At 48.1% G+C, this 27,176-nt stretch overlaps 5 protein-coding genes across 8 annotated transcripts in view; 3 read left to right on the top strand and 2 right to left on the bottom strand.

Moving 5' to 3' along the window:
* The window catches only part of bsf (bicoid stability factor), a 40,482-nt gene extending 36,795 nt beyond the window's left edge, over positions 1–3,687 (top strand). Inside the window, exons 28-30 of the mRNA XM_089556534.1 lie at positions 671–767; positions 1,845–2,032; positions 3,555–3,687. Of these exons, the coding sequence (XP_089412660.1) occupies positions 671–767; positions 1,845–2,032; positions 3,555–3,593 (324 nt within the window). The 3' untranslated portion in view covers positions 3,594–3,687. The remainder of the gene's footprint in view (positions 1–670; positions 768–1,844; positions 2,033–3,554) is intronic.
* A 2,649-nt stretch (positions 3,688–6,336) lies between these two features.
* On the top strand, positions 6,337–17,284 carry scat (VPS54 subunit of GARP complex scat). 4 transcript variants are annotated; one of them, XR_016285043.1, is made up of 8 exons: positions 6,337–7,699; positions 10,785–11,294; positions 11,616–11,665; positions 11,719–12,080; positions 13,264–13,382; positions 14,981–15,036; positions 16,060–16,140; positions 16,221–16,275. XR_016285043.1 is itself a non-coding variant. In XM_089556529.1 (8 exons), exons 1-8 carry the CDS (start codon positions 6,563–6,565, stop codon positions 16,636–16,638), a joined length of 2,607 nt encoding a protein of 868 aa, XP_089412655.1. In that variant the 5' UTR covers positions 6,338–6,562; the 3' UTR covers positions 16,639–17,284. The 4 variants fall into 4 exon arrangements, 3 of the variants coding, with proteins under 3 accessions (XP_089412654.1, XP_089412656.1, XP_089412655.1); XM_089556529.1 differs by lacking the exon at positions 14,981–15,036 and adding an exon at positions 16,494–17,284 and having other exon boundaries at positions 6,338–7,699; positions 16,221–16,423; XM_089556528.1 differs by lacking the exon at positions 14,981–15,036 and having other exon boundaries at positions 16,221–17,284.
* Yif1 (Yip1d-interacting factor 1) lies at positions 16,023–18,559 on the bottom strand. The gene is made up of 8 exons (XM_089556531.1): positions 18,399–18,559; positions 18,119–18,288; positions 17,946–18,050; positions 17,808–17,886; positions 17,192–17,249; positions 16,978–17,133; positions 16,818–16,911; positions 16,023–16,750 (listed from the first exon to the last, which is right to left on the bottom strand). The coding sequence occupies exons 1-8, from the start codon at positions 18,427–18,429 to the stop codon at positions 16,598–16,600; spliced, it is 846 nt and encodes a 281-aa protein (XP_089412657.1). The 5' UTR covers positions 18,430–18,559; the 3' UTR covers positions 16,023–16,597.
* A 219-nt stretch (positions 18,560–18,778) lies between these two features.
* SmD2 (small ribonucleoprotein particle protein SmD2) lies at positions 18,779–24,138 on the top strand. The gene is made up of 3 exons (XM_089556533.1): positions 18,779–18,938; positions 19,025–19,201; positions 23,935–24,138. The coding sequence occupies exons 1-3, from the start codon at positions 18,934–18,936 to the stop codon at positions 24,107–24,109; spliced, it is 357 nt and encodes a 118-aa protein (XP_089412659.1). The 5' UTR covers positions 18,779–18,933; the 3' UTR covers positions 24,110–24,138.
* Positions 24,111–26,733, bottom strand: LOC149331399 (proteasome subunit alpha type-6-like). Its single transcript, XM_089556532.1, has 7 exons — positions 26,576–26,733; positions 26,374–26,456; positions 25,467–25,561; positions 25,327–25,408; positions 25,108–25,263; positions 24,359–24,537; positions 24,111–24,297 (listed from the first exon to the last, which is right to left on the bottom strand). The coding sequence occupies exons 2-7, from the start codon at positions 26,447–26,449 to the stop codon at positions 24,145–24,147; spliced, it is 741 nt and encodes a 246-aa protein (XP_089412658.1). The 5' UTR covers positions 26,450–26,456; positions 26,576–26,733; the 3' UTR covers positions 24,111–24,144.
* Between the last annotated feature and the right edge of the window lie 443 nt (positions 26,734–27,176).

Below are 27,176 nucleotides of genomic sequence, written 5' to 3'. Positions count from 1 at the left end.
TGCTATTCGCTTCGAATTCGCTTCGAATCAAAAAACCACTATTCGCACACCCCTAAGTAATTTATCAGTTAAAGAATGATTTTTTAAGAATAAGTAGACATTTGCAAAGGCCCAAAGCACATGCTAAAGCTTTCTTTTTTCCTTTAAACATGATATATGAGCAATTAGGCGAAGTGTGGGCTAATTACCGCCACGTCATTTTTTCTTTCCAACTTTGTTGTTTATTTATGATCAACAAAATTAGTTTGTAGACATTCTGTTAGCTTTAGAATGTGCTTTGGGCCTTTGCAAATGTCTGCTTATTCTTTAAAAATGTTTATTTAACTGATAAGTTACTAAAAAAGCCCGTAAGAAATGACCTAATTAGGATATTTTATTTTGCCATATATTTTCTTGCAGGTGAGATATTTGAAATCTAAATGCATATTCGAAACCAGCATTCAATGACACACCCAGGTGCTAAGTTTCAGAAAGATATGTTAGCAAATAAAAAAAAAAGTTTTCAAGACCCTCATCCCCCCTTAAGCTAAAGAGATTTTTGCCGCAACATGGACAGGATATAAAGACAGCAATTTTCACACCATGTCTTTTCACTCACCTCGTCTCTTCACCCTGTCCCCATTGTGCTAACAAATGCCTCGAGTGTGTGCTCATTCTTTGCCCTTTCCAGGAGCGCATGGCCCGGTACGTGGCGGACACACTGGCAGCCCGCGACGCTTCCTCCAGGGCCCAGGCTCTGGCACGCAGCAACCTCGTGCGTGTGCTAGGTGAGCGCATGTAACGTACGCACACGTTGCTCCTGCAGCTGCGTGTACTCTGACGAGGTGACAGGGAAGGCACTGCGTGCTCAGTGGTCAGCATCACACGGCATGCGCGTGCTGCTTGCCATTGTCATGCATTTGCAGGAATAGTGACTGACCGCCGTCTCCTTGGCTCAACTCGCTCCTTACAGAGCCTGTTAACACTAGTCAATTTGATCGACGACAAGAATTATGAACACGTTAAGCTCACTGAGCAAAACTCCTGCTTGTGCTGTGCAACGTCGGAGCACGTTAGAGAACCTCACTTGGTCGGAATTAATTCCGAGGCCTCTGAAGCATGGGGCATTAAACAAACTGGAAACTTTGCTGTGATGGGTAATAGAACTCTCTCTCAAGGTGGTGTGCAAAATGTTTAGGTTTATGGGGGTTTAACGTCCCAAAGCAATTCAGGCTATGAGGGACGCCGTAGGGAAGGGCTGCGGAAATTTCGACCACCTGAGGTTCTTCAATGTGCACTGACATCGCACAGTACACGGGCCTCTAGAATTTCGGCTCCAGCGAAATTCAATCACTGTGGCTGGGATCGAACCCGCGTCTTTTGGGTCAGCAGTCGAGCGCCATAACCACTGAGCCACCGCGGCGGGCAAAAAGATTTTATTTGTAATAGTTGGAAGGGGGGCGGGGGAGCAAGAAAGGCTGCAGTAGGGGAAAGGCCTTCGGATTCTGTTTCGTTGTAAGCTGAAGCATTATTCCCCTAAATTCCCTAAAAGCACAGCAGTGGTTCGATCCTCACTGCTGCCAGGTACGCACTGGTTTCCCATTGGGCACAAGCTTGCTCCTGGCTCAGCTTATCTGCATTGAAATGCTTGGCAACATGGGTCTTTGGCCCGCCTCGTGCAAACCACAAACACGATAGCTGCGGTGCTCTTTTGACCAATCTGCCCTTGTGCCATAAAAGGCATTACTGCAGTCAGTAAAAGCAAAGCAGACAAAAGGGTGCAGCTGGTTTGTTAGGATTGATCTTTGACTGGGATGTTCTCTGCCAGGAGACGATGCAAAGCCGGTACTGTGTATGTGCTACAGCGCTGCAGGGCAAGGTGGACGAGGCCCTGCAGGTGATGCAGGCGGCGGACGAGTCGACTGTCGCCCCCTGGGCGCTGGCCTGCCTGCGAGATGCCCTGGAGGCAGCAGGCAAGCCCGTGCCCTTCCAGGTGCCCCAGCAGCAACCACAGCAGCGGCAACGGCAGCAGCAGCGATGGGAGAAGGACGAGGTGGGTCGGTTTGTGCCATGTGTTGTCCAAAGGGGGGAAAGAAAGAATTTCGGGGTATTGAAGGTTGGCCATGAAATGCCTGCATTCTTTAAAGGGTCCCTGAAAAGGGTATTGAAGGCTGGCCATGAAATGCTTGCATTCTGTAGAGTAGAGGCTACCGAGTGTCCATGCCGCGTACAAGACCTCAAAAGCAAGCCAATAGTTTACAATACAATTTTAGGAACTCGCGCTTCCGCGCCTCGCGGTGACCAGTGATGCCGAGTTTTTGCCCGAATCCATGCGTCATGTATCGCTCTTTACGCCAGCAGCGGAATGCCATCATTGGTTCGCCGCACCAGCGCCGTCGATGCCAAACAAGTTTAAAATGCGTTGGCTCCGCCCCTTGGGGAATTCCCAAGTGCGTTGGCAATCGGCGGAGGAGCTGAGTGCATGAAGCCAGTGGACTGACATTTCAGCGTGCAAAAAGTGATGAGAGGAGAGAGAAAGGCACAAAGGCGCGTAAATTCAAATTTTGACCACAAATAACTCAGCTTCCACAAAATGCATCAAAAAAATTTTTGCTGGAGGATATTTGTGATGCTGTGTCCTTTAGCATCATAGGCATATCGCATCTGTTGAGACCCCCTCTCACAGCCCCTTTAAAGGGACGCTGGGGATAAACTCTATCCCATTTTCGTTTTTTGTAAAATCTACTGTTTGCCATTTTGTGGCTCTATTGACATTCATTACTGAGAAATTTGGAGTCGAGAATGGAATATTCTTTTCTGCCATTCGGTTCGATCTTGGAATGTTCGTGCCAGGACTGTTACACAGTAGAATATCGATGATACGATCCAGACTGGTACTAATTTTAGGATGATGCGCACTCGAAAAATGCCCTGGCCAGAGTGCACTGTGTGCAGTGGGCAGAAATTTGGATGTTACGAACGACCTCCCTCCCCGCTGCGGATGATACGAATGCGCGAACTGTGACTGCCCCCTCGAGCACCAAACACTTGCTGCCCGTACTTCACCGATGCCATCACATGGTATGCACCACATGATGGCGTCGTCATTGAGCATCACAAAACTGCGTATCTTAGGCCCTAAAGGACCAGGAAATAACGTAGGACAGAAATGGCAGGCTTGAAGTCTGCACTGCTGCACTGCGTATGGCGTGGTGGCCCACGTGCTGGGGCGTTTAACAATGTGGTTTTGTTTTTGTGCATTCAGTTGGTGACAGCGTTTGAGCCCATTATGAGGCTTGCAGTACAACATATGGGTGCTTAGTCTTCAGGGATCGCAGAGGAGCAAGCTGGGATGGTTCCACTTGCGTTACTGCTCAGGCTTTTGCTGCTCTTGAGTCCGTTTCACGAGCTGTCTTGTTGCCTTTCACCCGTAGTGCTTGCCTTGGCCCTCTGAGTCTAGCGTTCCAGTGTCCATGCAGCTTTTGCTAGCCATTGTTTAGCCAGCTAGGCTCCAACTGACGCATGTTTAGGAATCATTGCTCTTCTGTGTGCTGATGAATGTGCTTGCTGTGCAGGACGACTCTTCGGATGATGAAGACAACAAGAACCGCTAAGCTACATCTGGAACATCCACCGCATAGTAATATCATTGTTTGTGCAAGCCACCTTGTAAATAGATCTAGTCGAATAAATCCATGTCCAAATCAATGCTGTAGACGGCCACATATGTTCAGTGGGCTTCCTTTTATGGCTTCTTTTTGACATGCTGGTGCTTGGAGAAGCTTGAGCCCAGTTTGTGTGTGGACACTGCGAACTAAACTGTGTGTGCAAATGGGTTCAAAAGCATTGGGAACAGCACATGAAATGATATTTACTAAGGTTAGGACAAGCTCATGAGTGATTGATATTCCATCACTCGTCACTGCATCGCACCGCAAAATTTTTTAAGCTAGCTTCATTAACACAGAAGGTATCGGCAATGAGAAATGATGCTCATCCTCTTCCCCCCTCAACTCATGCTCCGAAGCTCTAGAAGAAAAAAAATAAGAAAAGAGGCCATTACTGCGCCCTGTCCCTCCCTGCCCAGCCCATCTGGTATGTCACTCAGACATGCCCAGTGAGAAGGCTCGTCCAAATTCTCCACTCTACGGCAAGAGGGGCACGTGGGTAAGAACATGTGATGAGGTGTTGGCCTGATCACTTGCAATCAGCAGTTTTTAGATGTTGTTTATAAATTATCGGATCCACTCAGAGATTTTAAATTGTTCTTAAATACTCGCAAAGACCATCTGTATGGGTTTGTTGCATTAGAATATGTCCATCAAAACCATTTCTGGGTCGCTTTAAGCTGCTTCAGTGCACCACTTGTGTCGTGAGCATGTAGCATTTCAACTCCACCTCCATGTTTTTTAACAGAGGAGAAATCTTCTACCTCTTTGTCATATAATCTGTTTAGTTTTCTTGAGTACAGATTTAAAGAAAAATTAAAATGCTGAATAATATAGCTACAGAATCACTTTCAAGTTTGGGTTTTCTGGCTAGGTACATGCCTCTTTCAGGGATATTTTGGAATAATTGCCAAACTTAGCAATTACTTTCTAATTAAACTTATAATTATGCAACATTGATTATAATGAAACACCATGTATAAGTGTACCACGCGACAAAAATCCTTGCTCCTTCCTGGGTTGCTGATGTGATCTCAGCCTTCTGCTGTAGTGCATGGAGCTTTTGCTTACAAAAAAACTTTAGTAAGGAATTACTTATGTGAGAAGTTAGCGCTAGAGCCTTCATTGCAGTAACACTGCTGTTACAGAGAGCTTACCTGTGAACTGCCTGTGTTGTACGCTTGCACTTTCTGAATTCTCACACCTACAATGCGAGCATGCCACTAGTGGGCATGCTGTTAGGTGGCGCTACTGTTGCATCTTGGCACGGAACCTTACATCTATCTTACATATATACACCTTACCTATATACCTTACATATATACACACTATGCCACAGATAGATGTAATGGTTTATGGTTTATGGGGTTTAACGTCCCAAAGCGACTGTAGCCTTAGTCGCTTTGGGACGTTAAACCCCATAAACCATAAACCATTACATCTATCTGTGCTATAGTGTGTATATATGCATGGTGCTGCATGCACCTGTTGTGAGAGTACCTGCCGTAGTGGCCATGGTGCCCTGTTGCTGAGCGAGACTGGATTCAACTCCCGCTGCAGTGGCCCCATTCTGATGGAGGCGAAATAGTATTCGTACAAACCCATGTGCTGCGGTTTCGGCACACATGAAGGAACTCCAGGTGGTTGAAATTAATGCTGTGCCTCATCACCCACTGGCATATTAAAACCCACAGATTAGTAGTGAAGAGAATGAGCATCCGCTTGCCATAGAGCAAGAGAGTCGTGAGAATAACGATGCTCTTGAGCCACAGGAGGAAAAAAATTAGCTTGCGATTACGCTTATCGGTAATGCGATTTTTTTTGGTGCAGCCACTGGGGTACTCGAACCTTAGGCGACCGCATATGAAACACTCGGTGCCGAACGAAGGCAGCTCTGAGTTTCGACTTCGGCAACACGTATAGCGTTCTGACGCAGATAAGCCTCTTCTCGGGCGAACGACTAGCGCGCGCTACTCTCCAGCCTGTCTTCAGGCTACCACCGTGCCCTCCGGTTTCCTCCTCGCGTTCTCCTTGCTATCGCTGTCTTTAACCCTCCAGTGCGCTCCGCTCACGGTTACGCCGAGGCATGCCGCTCGACGAGGGAACAGGCGCCTAAGGCCTGGGCTCGAAAAGGGGCCTTTGAATGCACTACTAGACGGCTGTGTAGACATTACCATCCACGTGCTCTTAATGTATTTCTTCAGGAATGACTACGCTGTGTTGCAAATGCAAATTACTAAAGCGGTCAAAATTCTATTGGCTAAATTGGTTGATGGTGAGGTTCCCAACTGCGTCTGGTCTGAGTAGTTCAAGGCAGGCCTTGTGAACTATGAAAGTGCGTCATATGAATGTCAGTACTCGCTCATTATTTGTACGTCTCGCGTCGACGTAAGGTCAGAGCAGCGTGCTTGCTTGTACGAAAATGATTCGCCAGTTGTTACTACAGGTGATCCTACAAGTGATCCATCACTACTAGATTGCGATCTAATCGAAAATGGCGCCAAGCTGCAGTAGGCGTTCACGAATCTGTTACATTTATTGCTTTTTGACTTAAGAGCACTTATAAATTGCAAATTCACTTAGTATTTCCGCCTAATTTTGTATTAATTCAGTTTTGTTGTAACAAGTTATGTTATTTCTAGTGCCATTTCCACATCTGGTATAAGACGTTTTCGGTCGGTCCAAGTAATAACCAGAGCCACAAGATGCGACAGGTTATGGGACCGTAGACGGACGGGTCTCGGTAGCATCTGTGTCGGTTCGGTGCATCTGGTATATGTCCTACTAGCATGTCTGTAACGTGGAGTCTACAGCCGGGTGAAATCAGGTGGTGTTGTCGTGCAGTATGTGGATCCTAAGCCAGTGGGCATGTTCGGTGGCGTGGTGTGTGTTCCTGCCGCGCTAGATAGCCGGGCATGTCGGACGGCGGGTCGAGGCCCGTCTGGAGGCACTGCCAGCACTGCCCCAAGAAGCGCGCCTTCAGAACGGCCGACGAGTTTCGGACGCACTTGCGCGAGCGCCACTGCAGTAAGGAAGGCGGATCGTTCGTGTGCCGGTACGGTGAACATGACGTGTGCGCGTCGCTGCCGCTCGAAGGCGTCAGCGACGAGGACTACGAGGCGCACGTCGCCAAGCACCACCTCCTGCGCGGCGAGTGGCCGGACGCGGTGGCCGAGGCGCGCTGGACGTTGCACCGCTCGGCGCAGAACCTGCCGGCGGTGCTGAACGATCCGCGCCGCAGCCGTCGCGAGGCCGACTTCTTCACGCGCACCTGGGGAGACCACTTCACTGAGGCGCCGCCGACGGGCGGGCCCGGGGCGCGGATCACCCGCGAACTCTTCGAACCGTTCCTGACACGCTGCGCGCGGTCGCGTCGGCCGGCGACGTCGACGTCGGTCGCGGCGGCGCTGCCCTCACCGGCGGAACCGCTCTGCCTGCCCGCCGTGTTCCTGGGGCCCGAGCTGCGGCTCGAGGAGCCGGCTACGTTCGCGCAAGCCATCCCGTGGGCGGCCGGGCCGTCGCGGCTGCTCCAGGAGCGGCTCACCCACTACCTGGACCTGGTGGAAGTCCAGCTGGCGCGTCAGGTGTCACTGCGCTCGGACGCCTTCTTCCAGGCGGTGCGCTCGCACGACGTCCTGGCCGAGCGGTTGTCGGGCTGCGTTGCCGTCGTAGCCGGGCTGCGCAGTCAGCTGGGTCGCACGCGCGACCAGCTGGCCGGCGGGGGCCTGCGGCTGCTGCTGCTGTGGCGGCGGCAAGCACGCCAGCGCGCGCTCTGTGCTAAGTTGCAACTGCTGGCCACGCTGCACGAGGCGCAGCCCACCATCCAGCGACTGCTGGCCACCGGCGACTTCGCGCGCGCCCTGGACTTCATCGAGGCGAGCCGCGAGATCCTGGCGCTCGAGCTGGCGGGCGTGCAGAGCCTGCGCCACTTGGACACGCAGTTGCTAGACCTGGAGCGCCACATTGAGCGCAACATGGCTGCCGACTTGGCCCGGGGTCTCAGCGCGGAGCTCAACCGACCACCCGATGATTTGGCACCTATCGGGCAGCAGGTGCGCAGAAACCGACGGCCGCGCAAAGGATACCCATTGCGCCACGAAGTTTCATTATGAGCTTCAATGAACACTGGTTGTCACACCACAGACAGACATGAAACAGCTGCTTCCATGCCGTAATTGCTCGGAGCTTCATTGCAATCACCTGCACATAAGATGAGAGTGACAGACACCACAACTTGCCACATGTGACTGCCACACTCATTCCAGGAAAGCAAGGCTGAAGAATGGAATGACAGCTTGAAGAACATGAAAAATCAGACATACACGTATGCAATCTGTCAAAGTTACAAATTATCTTCATGGTCAAATGTTTAGGGGAATCCTCCAAGGTGGAGTAGATTTGCAATAAGGGAGTAATTGCTCTTTGACGTCCACCCGAGCACAGCCATACGGCTACAAAGGAAAGGTAAATAGCTTTCTCAGAAGCTATACAGTTTCTGAGAAAGCTGTATAGCTTTCCTTTGTAGCCGTATGGCTGCGCTCGGGTGGATGTCAGTGAGTAATTAATTTTAATTTGCCACCACCAGTAGTCAGTGTTCATTGAGGAAGGTATATGTGTTCTTGCTGTGAAACTGGCTGATATTAGGTCTGTGGACAGAAGCTGCCTTTACTGGTGCCGCTACTTATTCAGCTTCTTGATCTCTGTACTTGACGTCTGTGCTACCTGTATTTAGGAAACTCTGGCAGATCAAAATGTGCTCACAGTTGTCTGTTTGTGGAAGTGTTAAACATGACAGTGTATGCATTACAAAATGGAAACTTGCTCATACATTGGTAGCAAAAGCAGCACTACAGTGGTGCAGAAGCCTGTTCCTTACTTCTGGAGGCAGCCACTGCATGGAGTGGTTCTTACTTGCACTTCTTCCTACACTGCATTGATTGCTGCATCACTAGGCATATGCTCGTTACACTGGTTGTAATGTGTAACCACAATGTGTGAGAAAAGGAACAGGCTGTGTTAGAAGATGGTTTCCAAGCCAGTTATGCTTTGTGTCTGCTTGTTGTGCACCTAATACAAATCCATATTTTAGTATTATGCAGCACTTCTATGGCTGCATGTACAACAAAAGAGGAAGTATCACTTCACAACTGGCAATGAGAACTTTAGTGTGCCATGGTTACCACTATGCTAGATGTTTGTCTTGGCTTTACAATTTGATGTCTGCTTTCTGAGGCCCCTTGAAACTTATTGCAGTTCTGGTTTTCTCAAGACTTGTTAAATGTTGGCCACTAGCACATATCAGTATTTCAAGCTCATAAAAGACCAGGGTAGCATTTAATGCAAAAGGCAGTGAGTGACCTTTCCCTGCTTCTGACATCACTGTTGCTGTGTGGCTTTTTGGCCAAAGTAGAAGGCTGTCTCAAAGCATTACCTACAGTTTCATTGCAGCGAAATTTAATGCTCTGCGATTGGTATAATTAAGGCATTGCCATCATTCAGAAGATGTTTACTTTTTTTGTAGGCACCTGTATTTATACATGAGGTGTGTAAACGTATTTGTAGATCTGACTTATCAGGCTCTGGTTTATTGGGTTATTTTCAGAGTTGTAGGAACGTTGCTGGAAAACTTGTTTCACTGCCGACATAAACAATAAGACAGCAAATAGCTTCCTTTAACAAAACAAAATAGGGGCATTTGTGGGAGCATCTTCTTTTGGTGTGGAACTGGTCCTAAATCCTCTGAATGACTAAACAGAAGCTTGAATGTTTGTCAAAAGCTGAAAGGAAGTATTTCATATTATTTTGAGGATATAGATTGGCTGCAGAGAAAGGAGTGATTTTTTTCAAGATGGTGCCTGCTCAAGGAAAAGCTGCCTGGAAGCCATGCTATAGAAACTAGGTAATAGACAGGTGACTGTATCGAGGCAGGACTTGAAGTAGTAGGAGCAACACAGCTTTTAAATTTCTCTGTGGGCTGGGTTCCCAGTCACATTGGCATTAGGGACAATGAGAGAGCCGACATGTGTGCTGCACAAACCAGAACCATGGAAATAAAACATGTGAATTTGCCTCCTAGGGATTACATGAAGTTAGTGCGTAGCAGACTAAGAGCCAAGTGGCAAGCTTCTTGGGAAAATGGACACAACAAGCTGCATACTATAAAGCCCATTTTAAAAGAATGGAAATCATGCCGCCATAAAGAGCGTTTTATCGAAGTAATGTTATGTCGTTTACGCATAGGTCACACACACATCACCCATAACTTCTTATTAACAAAAAAAGACAAACCTCTGTGAAATGTGTGGTGAGGAGCTCACAGTAAATCACATTTTAATTTCTTGTTCGCATCTCGAAGAACTTAGAAAAAAATTTTTTACGGTATTTTACAATGAACACATTCCATTTCATCCCGCATTGCTTTTAGGCGAGCAAACACTTGTCGAGTTTTCACTTGTTTGTAAGTTTCTAAAGAAAGCCAATGTTTGAAATCTATTATAATGTAACCTCTGTACACTTGACATAACATCATCTAACCTTGTGTTTGGCACATGATAGCCATAGTTGCTTATGCGCCATAAAACCCCATATAACTAACTAACTAAATTTCTCTGTGGAGTACTCCTGTTTGATGGGAAATAGTTCATACCATGCTCGTGTCACTACTACAAATGTCGACATCAATCTAGTACTTGCGACTGCGGTGTGTCTCATGGCTCAAAGTGTTGCCTCGCCATGTAACAACTTATTAATGGTTTTCCTGTAACAGAAACAACTATTTTTGATACGTGACATCATGGTGCTTTGCATATATTGCCATATTCCTGGCAGGACGCGTGGCAGCTAGTCTTGAGGAGCCGTTCTCTGCATGACAACTTATATGCAGCCAAGTGGAAGTTTGGGCTAGTTGATGATAGATTAAGGTGGCAACATTGTGCATAAAGATGGGACAAGAAGAAGAAAGGATGAGAGAACCCTAGTTTTGGGATTGCCAGATCTTAGTGCGCACATTTTCCATAGCCTGCACATCTTCCTGGCTGGTGCTGTGGTGTTCTTCTTTCCTCCCTTGCATGCTGTCTGTGATGTCCTGCAGACACAGCCACTGTAGTGGTGACAGCAATGCCGTTTCCATTGTTCCAGGAGGAGGAGGCGCTAGTGGCTCTTGTGGCAGGCATGCTGCGTCTCGGGCGGCCGGCAGGCATGGACTTCGCATCACTACTGCGCGACGAGGCCTGCACGGCGCTGCAGGCAGCCATCAAAGCAGCGCTGGCCGAGGGCATGTCCCAGGGCGAGGTGTGGACTGCGCTTCTGGAGCGTGCCCTGGACGCCGCGGAGCGAGTGCTGCGACGCACCTGCGAGCTTGCGCAGCTGCAGCGCCGGGCCCTGGACTTGGTTGCCCAGGCCGGGGAGGCAGCTGTGCTGGAGGACGAGGCACAGCTCGAACGGGCGCGACGCGGCACCCTGGCTGCAGTGGGCGAGGCGGCGCAGGAGCGCTGCGCGCGCCTCGTGCCATCGGATGCGCACCGGTCTGCGCTCAACGTGGGCAGTTTCCCAGCAGTGTGCCGCCGTGCTGACCAGTGTGTCGAGCGGTGGACCGAGCTGTGCGAGCATCGCAGCCAGGGAAGCCTGGTGCTGGCCCTGCGCACTCAGGTGAGTAGGAAGACAATTTACATGGGTTAGTTCGTAGTACCACTGCAAGCTGGGCTAGTTAGAGTTAGTTTGATTCACTGCAGCTGCACAGTGACTTTCGTGCTTAGCTGCCGAGCACAAGGTTGCTGGATTGAATCTCAACTGCTGTAGCTGTATTTCGATGGAGGTGAAAATGAAGAAACAGTTAATCATTGGTTTTGTGTACTGCATTCGTCATGTGGTTGGTAGTATATGTTGTGGGGCTGAAGCGAAGTGTCAATGGCAATCTGATTTGCTGCTTTTTCTGTTGTCTCAACCTGGGTACTTTGCTTGCACATGCAGGCGGACCGGTTCGTGGGCCGCTTCCACGAAGAGCACAAGGCCAAGCTTGGGTAAGGCTCCAGCTGTTGGCTCGACCGTGCTGTGACCACCCGCCCACTTGCAGCCTGCTGCTGGACGGTGAGCTGTGGGCGCGTGTCGACATTCCTGCCGAGCTGCAGAACATGGTGGACCAGTTCCTGGGTGTCGAGAGCGCCCCCTGCAGGAAGCAGCAGCCCGTGCCGAGCAGTGCCCCCCAGCTGCAGCTGGACGGCCAGTGCTACAGCATCACCGGCAGCACGCTGCTCCTGCTGCGCATGGTGCTCGAGTACTGCCAGTGCACGCGGGACCTGCCCTGGGTTGGCCTGAGCCTGGCCGCCAAGCTGCAGGAGCTGCTGAAGCTCTTCAACTCGCGCACCTCCCAACTGGTGCTGGGCGCTGGGGCCCTGCAGCGGGTCGGCCTCAAGACCATCACTGCCAGCATACTGGGTGGGCGAGCGCATATACCAGCCGGTTTTCCAACCTCCGGATTCGCATCCTTGGTGTAGATGTGCTCACAGCAAAGGAATGCGAGAGGGGTAGGAGTAATGGCAACTTTGTCTGCCTGTGTGATGTTGCTCTCCTTTGCAGACATTTTCATCACACATGTAACACATCGGAACATCCATCACTGGGTTCCTACGCCCCGACACTCCTTCACTGTGCGGATGTCTGCACCAACATTATAGGTTTGGGGGTTGGTGCCATTTATTTATTTATTTACTGTCAGGTCACAACATTACAGAGGGGAGCGGATAGTAAAGGAGAGTAATGTGAAAGCAAAAAACAAGAGCCGAGAACAGCTCTGCAACGAAAAGAAAGCAATTGGAATAGGTCGGAAATTCGATATTATACAGTGCTAACGGGAATCCACGGTTTGACGGGAACCCGTCTGGTCGGGCATGTTCGTGGCGGGAAAATATCAAGCACCGACCAAGGCTGGCGCTGAGTGCTTTTTTGGCCAATACTAAGGGGATGAGCTGTATGAAATAATGAAACTGTTTGAGTTGAAAGGGGAAGGTTCTATGACATACATGGAATAAATGAATTCGAGAAGGTTTTAGTTTTGCATGGAGTGATAGCAACTTTGTCTGTGATCTATGCAATGTGAAGCATGCAATGGTGTATGAGCAAGTCATATGGAATGGACTGGTGGTAAAACATCTTGTGAAAAAGATGCACGCATGCAATTTACTTTCGTGATGCAAGAGATGTTAAGCGCAAGCGAAAATTTTGCGTTTTCAATAGTTCCAGAAGCTGTCTCGAACGTTAAATCTGGAGTGCTGGAGCCAGAGGAATTTTTCGTGCTATTGTTGCATAGCATGCAAAGTTTTAACCTCCAGGATTGCATAACATATTTTTGGCGCTGCAAATTCAAGAAAGAAGGCAAAAATTTATGCTGCCAACTTTGTAGTCCTCTCTTGTTTGCTATCATGTAATCACCTTGCCATTTGTTTCAAGCTGACCATCTGCTGGCGAGGCAAAGTGATTGTGCGCGTCATTTGTGTTTGTCCAGTTCATTCAAGCGTGCAACTGAACATACTAAGGTTCACGTGTCCCAGCTCTGTTGGGTACCGTACTGGTGCTGACTAAAGCCGCACAGGTTGATGAGGGAATGATGCCTCGCTTGCAGCCTTGGCAGCCCGCTGCCTTCAGTTGCTGCTAGCGTTCCTGCCCCGTGTCAAGGCACACTTCGAACAGCACTTGGCCACACGCAAGGACACTGCCAGGCACTTCGATGTCATCGCCAAGGTAAGTCCGAGCCCCTGCACGATGGATTTCAGGTGCTATATTCAGCCAACTGGTAGGCAGTTTCATTGCTCTATGAGCCTCCAGATAGAAATCTTGCATTAATGTGCTTTAGGGGGTTATTTGGTATGGTGGATGTTTGAAGTGTGGCAGCCCTTTTGGCACCTCGAGGTTCTAAGAAATTGAAGTACTAATTAGCTGCTGAGAGCTAAAATTGATGCTACATAAGGGAATGGAGTGCCTATAATGGAATTGACTTTTTATGGAGTCCAGAGTGCATCTAAACATACAAGGTTCACTGTAGCAAAATTAAAGCATATGCAGTGATGCAGGCAGAGAGATGTTCCGCTGTGTGCATTTTTCATATTCGCTATCATGACTGCAGCATTTTGTCAGCGCCGTGCTCTTACCGAGGCAGTGATCCTATAGTCTTAGTGAGCACCGTTGTGAAACACCATGCAGATCTTGCCATTCCTTCAAATTTAGTCGAGTAGCCACTGGGACAACTGAGGCTTTGAAGCCCTAAATACCACCATACCAAGGCACTGAGTTGGCCCTGTATTAGCGCGTGCCTTTGTTGCGAATGTGAGCTAAGTTAACTCCAACATCCGATTTGAATGCTGCCTGCCATCTTTCTGTCTCCCTACTACCTGTGCTATGTGCAAGTGCAGTATCGTGGAAGAGTATGCGAGGTCGAGACAGACATGTTTTCAGTGCTAAGACCTCCAGAGAAAGACAGGCTTGGTCGGACACCTTGTCAGCGGAAAAACAGCAGAGGCATGGTTAGCATCTGGCAGACTGTGCAGCATCGACCAGGGCAGTTTCTGGTCATTGGAACTGAGGAAATGGCATATGAAGACACAAGTGGCACTTCATACTTGTGAAAACATGCTCGCTGGTGTATAGCAAATCATTTTGTACAGGTTCCTTGCTGAGACCCCGCTAAGCAAGCTCACTAGCTTAGGATATGGGTGAGTGAGTTATCGTGGCGGTGCAGAGGCCGAGGACGTACAGAGCATGCTCCCCAAAACATGTTCTTGCGAGGCTGTGTCTTGCTCTTTGGGAGAGCTGAGACAACTGGCCGAGTACACTTGCATCTGTTGCACTTTCAATGCCAAAAAGTCACCAAAGTTCCTGTGCTACATGTGTGGCAGCTGCATAAGTCTGTGCCACACATGCCAATAGGTGACACTGAAGTTACGGGTAGAAGCAGTATGAAAGGGAGCATGCGAGTCTGTGGCAAAGTGGGTTCGTCTGATGCTTGTTGCTGTTCTAAACACTGGAGGCACACCCTGTCTTGCTTTTGTGCCGTCTGCTTCAGAAAGTGGTTTTGGCAGCTGTGCACAGTAGTGTGCTCTTTTCGTTTGAATTCCACTTTTGGAATTGGAGGTAATGTTCTTGAAATTCTAACCTTCTAAGAATTGCAGATACGTCTTGTCTTGCTTGTGACGGGGCATGATTCCAAATTTTTGGAACAGCTCACATGTTCCCTTTTATATTGCTTATACCTGTACATTGCTAGTGCCCTCTGGTAGCAATGCTATAGCCGTGTGCTGATCGTTGTGTGGCGTCACATTGTTTCCATTGTGCTTCCATTACAGTGCCATGTAGGCTTCTGAACTGCCTTGGCAAGGTACAAACAGCAACTTTTTATCTGGTATGTTGCCAAACAGTGGGGCAGGATGTGATGGAAAGTGGCATATTTACTCACATAATTGATGCGCTCTGCATCACAGTGGACGCACTTGTGTTGAGGTATTAATAAATAGTGTATAAATCGCTCGCTATTTTGTCAAAATATAAATCTTTGCTAACATGCTACCCCACATAATGGACACACCTTGAAAAGTTTCATAAATTTTGGGTAAAAATAGTGTGCCTATTTTGTGAGCAAGTACTCTGATCACACACACCGTCAGTCAATTGGCTGCATGGCTTTGTGGAAATGTTGCGTATGTGCGAAGTTTAAGGCATCTTCTCAGCAGAACTGCATTTTGGCACTTGTTTTCCTGGACATAATGTTATATGTGCGTTACGTGCGAGGATTTCAGCTTGCACAGAACAATTCACAGCTGCTGGGAATTTTGAGAATGGCATGTAATGTGTAAAGCTTAGTTCAATTATAGCTTTTTCAGAGAGAAAAAAACCTACATGTGGGAACTTGAGTTTCATGCACTACTTCATATGCAGTTTAATTGTATTTGTATCCCTAAGTATAGTAATGCATGTCAGATTCAGCTCTTTGCCAGTTGCTTTTTAATCAACTAGCACTGGCAAAGTACGCATTGCTGCCAACCCATTTGAACTTTTCAATTGACAGTCTATAGAACGTCTATTGAAATTTTTGTTAGGGAGGGCCCTGAAGCACAGTTGGAATGGAAGGGGAGGAGTGGGCATTTTGAAAGCAGTTTCGTTGTGTTCATTACTTCAGCGACAGTTTAAAGTAGTTCCTGTTAGTTGGCTGCAGAAAGGGAAGTACTGCTTTGTCCCATGCTGTTTTATGCCAATCTTGGCATATGCACATTGAATCTTGTAGGAATCATGGCTCAGAGTCTCTGGGAAAACTCGCTCCATATCCGCATATTTTCACTCGTTTTTCTGAGGCCAGGAAGAGCCTTTCATGAAAATCAAATTCGACCCATGTTACATTTGTCAAAAATATGTCATGCATTTATTGCAGGAGTATGCCGAGCATGTGACGGAGATCTTCGCCAAGCTGGCCAGTATCGTGAGCAACGTGCTGGATGGGCAGCTAGCCGAGGTGAGCCGGTCGAGGAGGGAAGCCACCGCAGGGAGGGAGAAGGGCAGAGCAAGCACCGCCTTCTGCGTTGTTGTGTGCAGTGGGAGGTAAAGGCACCCGTGCCGTCGCCGGCCTTCCGAGGGGTGGCTCGGCACCTGACCAAGTTCCACGCGGCCGTCGCCGAGCTGCTGAGTCCGGGAGACGTGACCTCCCTGCTGCAAGCCGTGCACACTGCGTTCCGGGCCGTGATTGCGCGCCACCTGGCGCGGTTGTCCATTAGCCGCGACGGAGGGCCCCAACACGGGTTCGTAGCCTCCAACGCACAAACACCCCACCCCCTTCCACAAAGAGTCGACTTGTTCTTTGCTGTGCAGGCTGGTGACTCAGGAGCTGATTTTCTACGCCGAGCACCTGCGCAGCCTGGGCTGCCCAGTGACAGACAGCAACTTGTGGCAGCAGCAGCAGCAGCAGGAAGTGTTTATTGGTCTAACTGAGGCTGGTGGGCCAGGGGCTGCGTGAGCCAGTAGGCCAGTGCGGGCTGCAGGAGACACACGGCCAACAGCAGGTAGAGGCCCCGGCGTGAACCCTCGGACGAGCTGCCAGACAGCAGCGACAACCGCAGGGTGCGCAGCTGCAGACGCAGTCACGGCTCAGCATCTCATACGCTGGGGGTGTCACTCAGTGCAAGGCCTACTCACCAGAAAGAAGTCGAGCGTGAGGCAGCCGTAGGCCAACACCAGCAGATAGCCCAGTTTGTACAGCACCATGCTGGCCAGCAGGGCCATGATCATGCTGCGGGGAACAAAAAAGCCGGTTTGCGGCATAGAACAGAGACCCGGTGAAATGGACCTTCTCTACCTGACGAACTTGTAGCTGCTGAATGCGACCAGGTCTAGGACGCGCAGGCTGGAGCGGATTGAGAGGATGTACGTGGCCAGCCAAATGCCCAGCACTTCCAGGGTCAACCACATGAGCGCTGAGCTTGCCTGCAGGCCCAGTCGCTCGGGGCTGAACCTGCAAGGGGAGGGTGGTAAGCACAACCATGCTTCGCCTCCAGAGACCGAACACCTACTCGTTGCGGAGGCCCAGCAGGTAGCCCGACAGAAGCACGTACGTCACCAGCGCCATGCCTGCAAGCATTAAAAGCGTGAGCACCACAACACAATCTTTGGTACTGTGTTTCTTGCTATATCGTCGTTTGAAGGACCATAAACACTTAATTTTATTTGCATGTTTTCTTGCTTCAAATGATGCATCAGACATAAGAATATATGGTTCACCACATGGTATTCGCCTACGACCATTCAATAATTATGCTTCTTGTAAGGTTTCGGCTTCATCACCCAAACAATGGCTGTGATGCGTTGGGAGTGTTTAGGTCACGTAAGGCGCGAAAAAAACACCATAACCGCTGTCACGTAGCTTGTAGTCATTCCTGCTCTTGAAGCAGACCGTCATAAGTGATTATATTGCACTTTTTCTTTTCTTTTCTGTGCGTGCGCCCGTGAAAACTCCCAACGCGTCATAGCCATCGTTCGGTTGTTGAAAGCGTAGCAGCAAAAAGAAATTCAGATAAATTATTTAGCGGTCGTAGGCGAATTTGAAGTGGCGAACCATGCATAACGCACTTGGAGGAAGAAAGTATGCAACTAGAATTGGGTGCCTACAGTTAAAAGAAGGCTTCTTACTCGGGATGTAGAGGTCCGGAGCGTTGACATCGTACCGCGGAGGCACCGGCTCGTCCTGGTCGTACTTGACGGCCCAGTCCTGCAGGGAGACGGGTGGCGTCCATGCTACAAACGTTTCCATGCGGCGCAGTCACTCACCGAGTGGCCGAATGGGAAGAGCAGCAGAAGCAGCTTGCGGGCCACGTACGCCGTGTCCACGGCGAAGTAGTACTTGATCTTGGACACCGAGACGTACTTCTCGATCTGCGCAACCAGTGAGCCCCCTCATTGAAAGTGACACCAGACTCTGGCCGCGCCGTACCGTGCCGTACCTTCTGATGCACCATCTCCTTGCCCTGTCCCGCCAGAGCGGTGCCGTACTGCATAGCCATGGCTGCCATCGGGTCCGGCATCATCGGGTACATGCCTGGCTGCGGCATGCCGCCGTACGGGGCGCCCGGAAAGCCGGTGTCCTCGAACAGCTGCGGCCCGGCTGGTCGCCCTGCGTACTCGCTCGCTTGCACTTTCACCCCATCTACGAATGCTGCACTGACGTCTAAACAGTGCCGTCGAAGGATGTCGAAAACGCCTTCGCAGAGATCGCGCACTTACCGTAAGGCTGCTGCTGCTTCCTGGGGTCCATTGTCCGGTGTACAGCACAGGTTTCCTTACAGTCTGTTTACAAATGAAATGCTCCGAAAGAAGTCTATTCGTTACAAAACTGAAACAAGCGGCCAACTGCCCGAATACGTGTTCATTGCTTTCTCGGCCATCACAGATTTGGATCGTATTGGATTGGATTTGCGTCGCTAGTAACATTGCGACTGCGCGCCAACTCCGAAAAAAAAAGAAGTAAAGTTCATAGAAGTATAAATAATAAAATATATAAGTTTATAACAAAATTAATAAAAGTAATGTGTTCGTGCTTGTACTTGACGCCCTCGAGTTGATTCAGCTTTAATGAGTGCATCAAAGTCACCATCCAAGCCGCATCAAGCACGTTTTTAAGCCTCGCCGGTTTTGCGTTTGCGCATCTCGTACGACCCGTGTGCCGGAACTTTTGGTTGTGACGAATTCGTGCTGTCCTACGGTCACACGCTTTGTCCATTGCATTCGTGGAGTTCTAGCTCCCATTTCTGCTACCACCATGTCGTAAGTGCTTCTCATTTTTGTTCTTTGGCATAGGCCCGTAAATAATGCGGTGTACATACTTCTCAAATCCCATTGTCTCTCTCCAGACTCTTGCAGAAACCTAAGAGCGAAATGACTCCGGAGGAGTTAGCGAAAAGAGAAGAGGAAGAGTTCAACACGGGACCGCTTTCAGTTCTCACCCAGTCTGTGAAGAACAACACTCAGGTGCTGATTAACTGCAGAAACAACAAGAAGCTCCTCGGCAGAGTGAAGGCATTCGACAGGTGGGAATCGATAGCCCTTTTGGGCCGCGTTTGCCTGCAGCGCCGTACTGTTTTGCTTAGTGCGAGAAGTTCGTGTGACACTTTTAATGTTGAAATGCGCTTTAGGGACAGAAGGCCAGATTTTCGCGGATTCACATGTGTGTCCGCACAGCACGTCTGACTGCCTATACTTTTTCGTTTCTGCGTGTCTATCTGTAAGCTTTTTTTTTCTTTGTCACATGCTGGCCAAGTAGCCTTTCTTGTTTTGTTCCTTCCTTCAATGCAGCTTTCACAGGACGTAAACGAATGATCAGTGTCGGTTGCTTGTATGAAAACGAACCTGAAAGTTCCTGTCCAAGCTATGACTGTCTGATAATGCTTCCATCCAGGATGCCTAGCTCGTTGTCATGTGCCTGATGCTTTTGTAAACATTAACACAGGCGAAAGACAACCACGTGACGAATGTTAATTCATTACATGAGGCAGGACCACAGTAGTGTTCATCGCGGCGCTGCTATTGTCAAGAGGCGACATGTATCGTGGTAAAGTACTTTGGAGCACTTCTTGAATGACTGAAGGTTAAAAAAAAAAAAAATGGTGTAGCTCTTCAAAGACATAGGAAGCACAGTGCAGTTGGCAGTCCTGTTTATTACTTCACTCTGAGCACACAGGTGAAGCGTTTGCTGCCTGGATAAATTGACAGTGTGTGAATGGGTTGTTTGCCTGTATAAGGTCTGTCTGCGTTTGTGCAATGAGTTGAAACCATACCAGCAAACTGTGTTGAGAGGCTGAAGTGCCTCATCATCATCATCATCGTCAACCTAACTGTGTCCACTCTAGGCCAAAGATGCAACAAGCAGTGTCAAAGTAGCAACTCTTGAAACCAAAATGAATCTCAGTAAGCTAGCTATAGTACCCATTTAAATACTGGTTGCCTGCTGAGTAGTCTCAGTCAACCATTTGATATTCTGTAAACAAATGTTGTCATGTGTGTCTATCTATCTATTTCGGACAGCCAGTGTAAACCTGAAAATTACTGCAGCACATTTGATGGATGCCATTGTATGCCAGAAGCTAACTTTCCAGAATGTCTGTGCTCTCTTTGATTGGTATCCTAAAACCGGTTTTCACATTTCAGCATAATGCAGTGGGGAAAAAAAATGTCCACTTTTTATTTGCCCTCCTGGGCAATTGAGGTAGCTGATGGTGTATGGACTTGAGATAGTTGGCGGAGTCGCATAGTTTTACTCAGTCACACGCATCCACACAACCATTTCAATCCTTCGTACTCAACTGATAAATAATTATGGTGTCAAAAATTGAGTAATTTGAATTACTAGCTGTGGGTCCGTGAGCAAGATTTTGTTTCCATATTTTGTTGATGTCAAAGGTGCACCTAAACAGGTCATTGGAAGGGTGCCACAAGACAAAAATCTGCAGCTTAATTCCACGTTCGTTCATGCTATTTTTGCAGGCAGTTGTGACATGTCTGTTTCCTTCAAAGTGTGCACAAAGAGCTGCAAGTATGTAGTAGTTGAACTTTACCTTGCCTGAAGAGTGTCTGTTTCATGTCTTTCTTGGAATTTTAAGTTAGCGTGAAGACATTAATCGCCCTTTACAGGTTCAACCAATTTATAAGCATATTGTATACATTTCAAATATGACTTCCCAGTGTGAGGTCTGAAAAGGGCTCTCAATAAAGTTGCAGTATGCCTGGGATGTTAAAGGACGCCACTTTACGCTTCAAAGTGATGCCTCTGAAAACAACCCACAACATTTACTGAAAGCGCACACTTTGGTTGCTTCCCTTCATTTGGTACATCATTTTGGTATTTTGACCCACTAAAATGTGTGTTGGGTTTGTAGATTCCCTAAAGTGTCAAGACTGCCTACAATTTAGTGTACAGATTCAGCGGTGCTTAATAATTCGTCACAGTAAGATGTCATCTGAGGCCCCCTGTACCAGTTTTGTTTGCAAATACTTTTGTAGCTATAAGACAAGGGTGCATAAATCCCACTACCTGAAGTCATGTACTTCAAATCATAAGTCACCATTTTTCTTATTATGGCCCACCAACAGGCAAGCCCTAACAAGTGTTATTTCGCTGTGATACTGGATTCCCAAAGACAGCATCTTGCCAAGTTGCATCACATTGGCACCATTGCATGGCATGTGATGTGCAGGTTCTGTATGAAGATAAATCGATCCACGATGAATTGGACCTCCAGGACTGTGATATGTGGATCCAAATCACTTGCTAACAAAGCTATGCTCCTTGGTTTCGGTGACCAAAACAACCACCGGCGCCGGAAGTCATTCTGGATTTTGTCACCTACAATGTCCTTTTCAGACTAGAAAAGACATTTTGGCGCGAACATTGCTAATTCGGGTTGGATTTCGTGGCAAAGCCCATGCACCTGGAGTCACGTAACGCAAGCATCAGTTAGCATCATGGTCAAAATTACCATGCGAATACGAAAATTTTGAGAACATCAATAACCGATCTTGACTGACTTTGCTTATTAAAAGCCCTGCCCAGGCGACGTTTCCCAACATACACATTCGGTTATTGCTTATTTCAGTTTGCGGCATCATTCGTGGCTTTCGTTTGTCCTTCTATTTCCTTTTTAGCTAACTGCTTTTACTTTTTTTTTTAACCAAAGGAATACTCTTCTGTAATTATGGGTGCAGAATAATTGTCGCTGTGCAGACAGATAAAAAATACATACTTTCGTATTTATTTCTGCATTGTTCCTCTATGATTCTAATCATATGGTGCTGTCGCGAGCGCAGCATGGCCCAAGTACATATCGCGACTTCAGCTATCATAGTTTTGTTCTTGCCTGGATCGTCCGTCTTTCCATGTGTAAAGTTTACGATCAGCGATTGCGCAAGGTGTTTATTAGCCTTGTTTGACGCTTTGTATAGAGTGCCTTTTGCTTAGAAACATAGATTTAATGGAGACATACGTGTATTTGTCTTGTTGCGAGGTTTTGTGTATACATGCAGTGACTTTGTTTCCATTGACACTTTTTTGTCCTTTATCAAGTTGTACCTTCGCACTTCTAATGCATATTTTGCAGAACTCCTCTTTCATACATGACCGGTGACAGCTGCTGCTGCCCAGTACACTGGAACGAAGGACAGCATCGTTAAGATTTTTTCCTGGCCGTTCCATATGTACAAAAATGTCACGGTTCTTAAACGACAAAGATTCATTAAAATATTTGTCCTGGATACTTGCTAATTTTATGGCCTTTAAGTTTTTCATATCAACAGCATGCACAGCTCAGCTGGTTTCGGACTGATATAGTTCTAGACTTCGTGTGATATTTTCTTTACTTATTAAATACGCAAAAACATGGAAGCAATGGTATCAGTTATGCCTGCCACGGTTTTTAAGACATACGAATGCATTCTTTCATTTAAAAGAAAATACATATTTCACTTGTCGAGACAGTGCTTAGCGTTAACTAATACACAATGGCAATGCAGTTATTATTCGTTTGATCCCTCCACAAATTCTGTAAGGAGGCCGCGTTGCAACGTGAGCCCCCCCCTCCCCCCCCTGAGCAAAATTTCTGGCTGTGCCACTGCTGTTGGTTGCTGTCATGTCTAGCAAACAGAATTATCTCAAATAATTGCTATAGTTTCAGGCACACTATTTACAAAGTTTGGGAGGCATCAGATTTTGCTACTATTCTGCTTCCCAAACTTGCATGATGTAAACATTGCTGCAAGCAAGCTCATGGGAAGTAAACAAATAAACTTGAGGGGACAGTTAAACTCCATCTTGAATGACATAATAGCGTTAATGGGTTCCTTCAGTGGCCTGGGGTTCTCTTTGCGGATATGAACACTCTTAGAGTCATAGATCACGCGGAGTTCTTGTAACACTTTAGACGTACTGGTGCATCAGTTAAGCGATGCGCCACTTATGGGGCTTGCGAGATCCAGGCTGCTTTTCCCGAGTGGCCTCTAGGGGCCAGACATTAACTGCCACGGTGGGCAGGTTGCGACGTTGCAATGCCATGTGACCTGAAGTTGTTTCATACACAGCAGTCAACACTGCCAAAGCTAGTGTGCCTGTTCACGCAGGCATATTTCGTTGCTACAAATCTCAAGTACCGTGACTGTCAACCGCCTGCACTTTGCGTTACCTCTAGCCAAATTTTAATCCTGCTACTCGTCGAGAAGCAAGATTGACATGTGGAAATACGATACGCAGCTGGTAGGGTGAATCGCTTCGGCTCCGTCTGTGCATAAAACGCAGTTCGCACTCTGTGAAAGTGATAGCTAGAGGGCCCCAGCACTGAGTGCCTGACAGCTTTTATCGCAATTCCCTGTGCTAGCACATCATTTTATACCACTCCTGTTTTCAAGACGCTCACTAAGGCGTCAAGAATTACACGCAGTGGATTATCGCGGTTTTGTGGGCGTACTACTTCTACAGCCTCCGCAGTGTTGACTGCTATGTATGAAATGGAGTTTTAGATGGGCCTCCTGTTTTTTCGCTTACTCTTTTTGATTACTATAACTGCAATATTGTTTTGATGCACTGTGTCTAACATTGTGCAATGGCTACTTTTGGTTAAAGCTTCTAGTTGGGAAGATTTTTCCGTAGAATGCTCTGGTTGAAAACAACTTTTAAATTAAAAGGTACACATGCAGCCATTCGCTAATTATGGCTAGCAGATCTAACCATAACCATCTGAGATGGTCTAACAATGCTGTGCTGTCCTTTCTTCCGCAGGCACTGCAACATGGTGCTCGAGAACGTCAAGGAAATGTGGACTGAGATTCCGCGGACAGGGAAGTCCAAGAAGAACAACCCGGTCAACAAGGACCGCTACATCTCCAAAATGTTTCTCAGAGGGGACTCTATGATACTGGTCCTCAAGAATCCACTGGCAGCCACAAAGTCGTGAATAAAGAAGCAGGGCGGGGGCACTTTTTATTGAGCTCAATCCTTTTCGGCAATGGCCACCAGGTGGCTGTCGACTTCCTGCTCAGTGAGCACCCGAAACTGCGGGTGGTCCTTGGACACCACACCAACCTCCAGCTCAGATGGTTTGAGGTCAGCCGACAACACGCTGGAAAGGGCGCTCAGAGCCAGCTGCAAGCACCGAGGGTTCGGGTCAGTGGGCAGTGTGGGACAGTGTGGGGTGGGCACTCACCTGTATGGTTTCATTGGAGTTGTAGTCCTGGCGCTTCTTGAACTTCTTCTCGAGGTAGCTGTTTGCCTCCGTCTGCTTAACACCCACGCTGGTGGCCCGGTAGCCGCAGTAGTAGCCTGCCGGGTCCGCCTTGTACAGCAGTGGTCCCCGCTCGGGGTCGTAGGCTATCAGCATCATGCCTGCGCAATGCAAGTGCTTAGGTGACACAAACCCAACCATAGTCATAATCATCATCATCAGCCTGACTATGCCCACTGCAGGGCAAAGGCCTCTCCTGTGTCTCTCCAATTAACCCTGTCCTTTGCCAGTTGCGGCCACTGTATCCCCGCAAACTTGTTAATCTCATCCGCCCACCTAACTTTCTGCCGTCCCCTGCTATGTTTGCCTTCTCTTGGAATCCACTCCGTTACCCTTAAGGACCAGCAGTTATCTTGCCTTCACATTACATGCCCTGCCCGAGCCCATTTCTTCCTCTTGATTTCAACTAGGATGTCATTAACCCGAGTTTGTTCCCTCACCCAGTCCGCCCTCTTCCGATCTCTTAACGTTAAACCTATCATTTTCCTTTCCATAGCTCGCTGCGTTGTCTTTAACTTAAGCTCAACCCTCTTTGTTAGCCTCCACGTTTCTGCCCCATAGTTGAGCGCCGGTAATGATACAGCTGTTGTATACTTTTCTCTTGAGGGATATCGGTAAACTACATTCATGAGTTTACCACAGTGATGGCGACCAACTACGGAAGCACTCACTGCAGCCCAGGGGTCTCATCTCTGCATTCTGCGTGTACACCTGCGAGATGTCGGCCACACGACGGCACAGCATCTCGACGGGGATGGGGTAGCCGTACTTGTGCTTCCAGTTGGCTGCCTCTAAGCGGGCTCGCTGCACCTGCGACTGGCCATCAGCTGCAAAAGCAAAGGTGCCACTCTAGCAGCTGCCGGCGTCGCCACATTAGCTGCAGGACTCACCGACCACTCCTGTCATGACGCAGCCAATGCCTTCAGTCAGCTGGTAGAGGTGAGTCACACTGCCTGGGTCCAGCAGCTTGTCCTAATGGAAGTGTTGTTCAGTGAGGGCAAGTTATGGCCGCAGCGCTCGGGTAACTTACCGGCACTTTCTTCTGTGTGACCACCACTGCTGTGTCAACACCTTTGACCCCGATGGATGTCAAAGCTCCTTGGTTGATGGCCTTGAATGCATATTCTACATGCAGATGACTGAGAATTAGGACCCATTTGACAATCTCCGCACGCAATTTGAATTAATATAGTTAAATGGATCAGTGTCCTCAAAAACTGGCCTTGCCAGTTTCACAAGCAAACATTAGTGCTACATTTCTGTTCACTTAATAGAAAGGTAAGAAAATTCCGTCGGTGTGTGTCGACCGTACCAGTATCATGCAGTTGATGCTATTTCTACTACAACTAGAGCACAGATACAGGTGTGCATCAAGAGGCATGTGCAGCGAAACAACAGTCTAATCTTGTCATTACTACTGATGTAGTCATGCATAAACAGGATAAAGAATGAAAAGGGGGTTCATTGTAGAGGGTACATAAAAATAACATCCCCTTTTAAAAACGAATAAAAACAAGCTTTTACCACCTTTATCGTACGCATTTTAAACTGCCGGACTTAGTGACTGCAGAGCAATTTCCATGCTCACTACACCCGCTGGATTTTTTGCTTATGCGGCGGCTAAGGTGGGCGCCTGTGTCTACAATTATGTGCCTATCCTTTCTGATATGAGTCAAGCCCCGACCTCTCATGAAGAAAGCGCTTGCCGAAAGCTACTACACGTAGTCTTCGACGTTTGAACAAAATGCTTTCAATGCATTCTCACAGTTGCATGCATCAGTTTCGCAGCGGCTAACCCAGACGATGCTGTAATGGTGAGAAACTTTGTAAGGCCCCTTTCAGACAAGTGGAAAACAGTGACGCGATGCCTTGCAGCCCATTTTACTTACTAACCGTAACGAGTGCGAAGATCGGCGAGTTGAGAATAGTCTACGCACCTACTTGGTAAAGCCTTCCTTCGGGAGAGAAGATAGTGATATGACGATCAAACCCGGCGCTAGTTCCCCGTGCCATGATGACTCTGCATTTGAAGATGAACCAGGCAACAAGTCATTGGAATTCACGGTGCACGTAAGCAGATGGCCAAGAAATGAGAACAATACGTGGGAATACAGGCTAATTATATCGACAGCTACTTACCACCGCCCCGTCCGTGCCGGAGCAGTACTGGAGGCAACACTCGGAATTCCAAGACAAGAGCCTCGCGAGGAAAACGCCAAAAAACGCTCTGCCTACTGCCGATCTTGACTGTGGCTGGGCTTGGCTGGATTGGCTACACTCGCTTCTTGTGAACACAAAAAACAGCATATTGATATCAATTATAACTCATTAACAATAATTCAACCGCTAAAAGTTGCAAGGGTATGCACGTTATGCCCAAGCGGATGGTGAACAACATTAATCAAAATTAAAAACAGGCAGGATGTTGTACAGCAAAAGGAGAACCACAGCGGTCAATCTGTGTACTACTATAAACGTGCTGTGAGACACCCGAATGCTCAAAGCAAGTGTGCAAGAGTCGCGCGAGGAGTTGGCGAACTAAGCTTTTAACACGCTGCAATAAAAGGTCATTTTTATATATTAAACGTGCATTTGATACAAATTAAACAATGCATATGTGTTTGTACTTAAGCGTTGCAAGAGCGTGTTAGTACATTTTGCTTGTACAGCCCTTCAATGCGAAACGACTCATTAACGTCTGCAAGTCACTGGGCCGTTTGCGTTTCCCTATTGTGGGAAG

This window comes from Amblyomma mixtum, chromosome 8 (assembly GCF_055824585.1).
Source record: "Amblyomma mixtum isolate Tamu chromosome 8, ASM5582458v1, whole genome shotgun sequence".
Taxonomy (NCBI): domain Eukaryota; kingdom Metazoa; phylum Arthropoda; class Arachnida; order Ixodida; family Ixodidae; genus Amblyomma; species Amblyomma mixtum.
Note: the sequence above shows the minus strand (reverse complement) of the source record. Positions and strands in the feature narration are given on the sequence as shown.

Bases quoted from the DNA above. Each gene is read 5' to 3' on its own strand.
- Yif1 (XM_089556531.1), bottom strand. From the start codon at position 18,429: ATGGACCCCAGGAAGCAGCAGCAGCCTTACG. The intron at 18,051-18,118 runs GTACGGCACGGT...CTGGTTGCGCAG, and splicing joins AGGAGATGGTGCATCAGAAG to ATCGAGAAGTACGTCTCGGT. The intron at 16,912-16,977 runs GTAGAGAAGGTC...TGTTCCCCGCAG, and splicing joins AGCAGCTACAAGTTCGTCAG to CATGATCATGGCCCTGCTGG.
- SmD2 (XM_089556533.1), top strand. The intron at 19,202-23,934 runs GTGGGAATCGAT...TTTCTTCCGCAG, and splicing joins AGAGTGAAGGCATTCGACAG to GCACTGCAACATGGTGCTCG.
- LOC149331399 (XM_089556532.1), bottom strand. From the start codon at position 26,449: ATGGCACGGGGAACTAGCGCCGGGTTTGATCGTCATATCACTATCTTC. The intron at 25,264-25,326 runs GTGAGTCCTGCA...TTGCTTTTGCAG, and splicing joins CGTCATGACAGGAGTGGTCG to CTGATGGCCAGTCGCAGGTG. The intron at 24,298-24,358 runs GTGAGTGCCCAC...CGGTGCTTGCAG, and splicing joins ACTCCAATGAAACCATACAG to CTGGCTCTGAGCGCCCTTTC.
- scat (XM_089556528.1), top strand. From the start codon at position 6,563: ATGTCGGACGGCGGGTCGAGGCCCGTCTGGAGGCACTGCCAGCACTGC. The intron at 12,081-13,263 runs GTGGGCGAGCGC...CCTCGCTTGCAG, and splicing joins CATCACTGCCAGCATACTGG to CCTTGGCAGCCCGCTGCCTT. The intron at 16,141-16,220 runs GTGAGCCGGTCG...TGTTGTGTGCAG, and splicing joins TGGATGGGCAGCTAGCCGAG to TGGGAGGTAAAGGCACCCGT.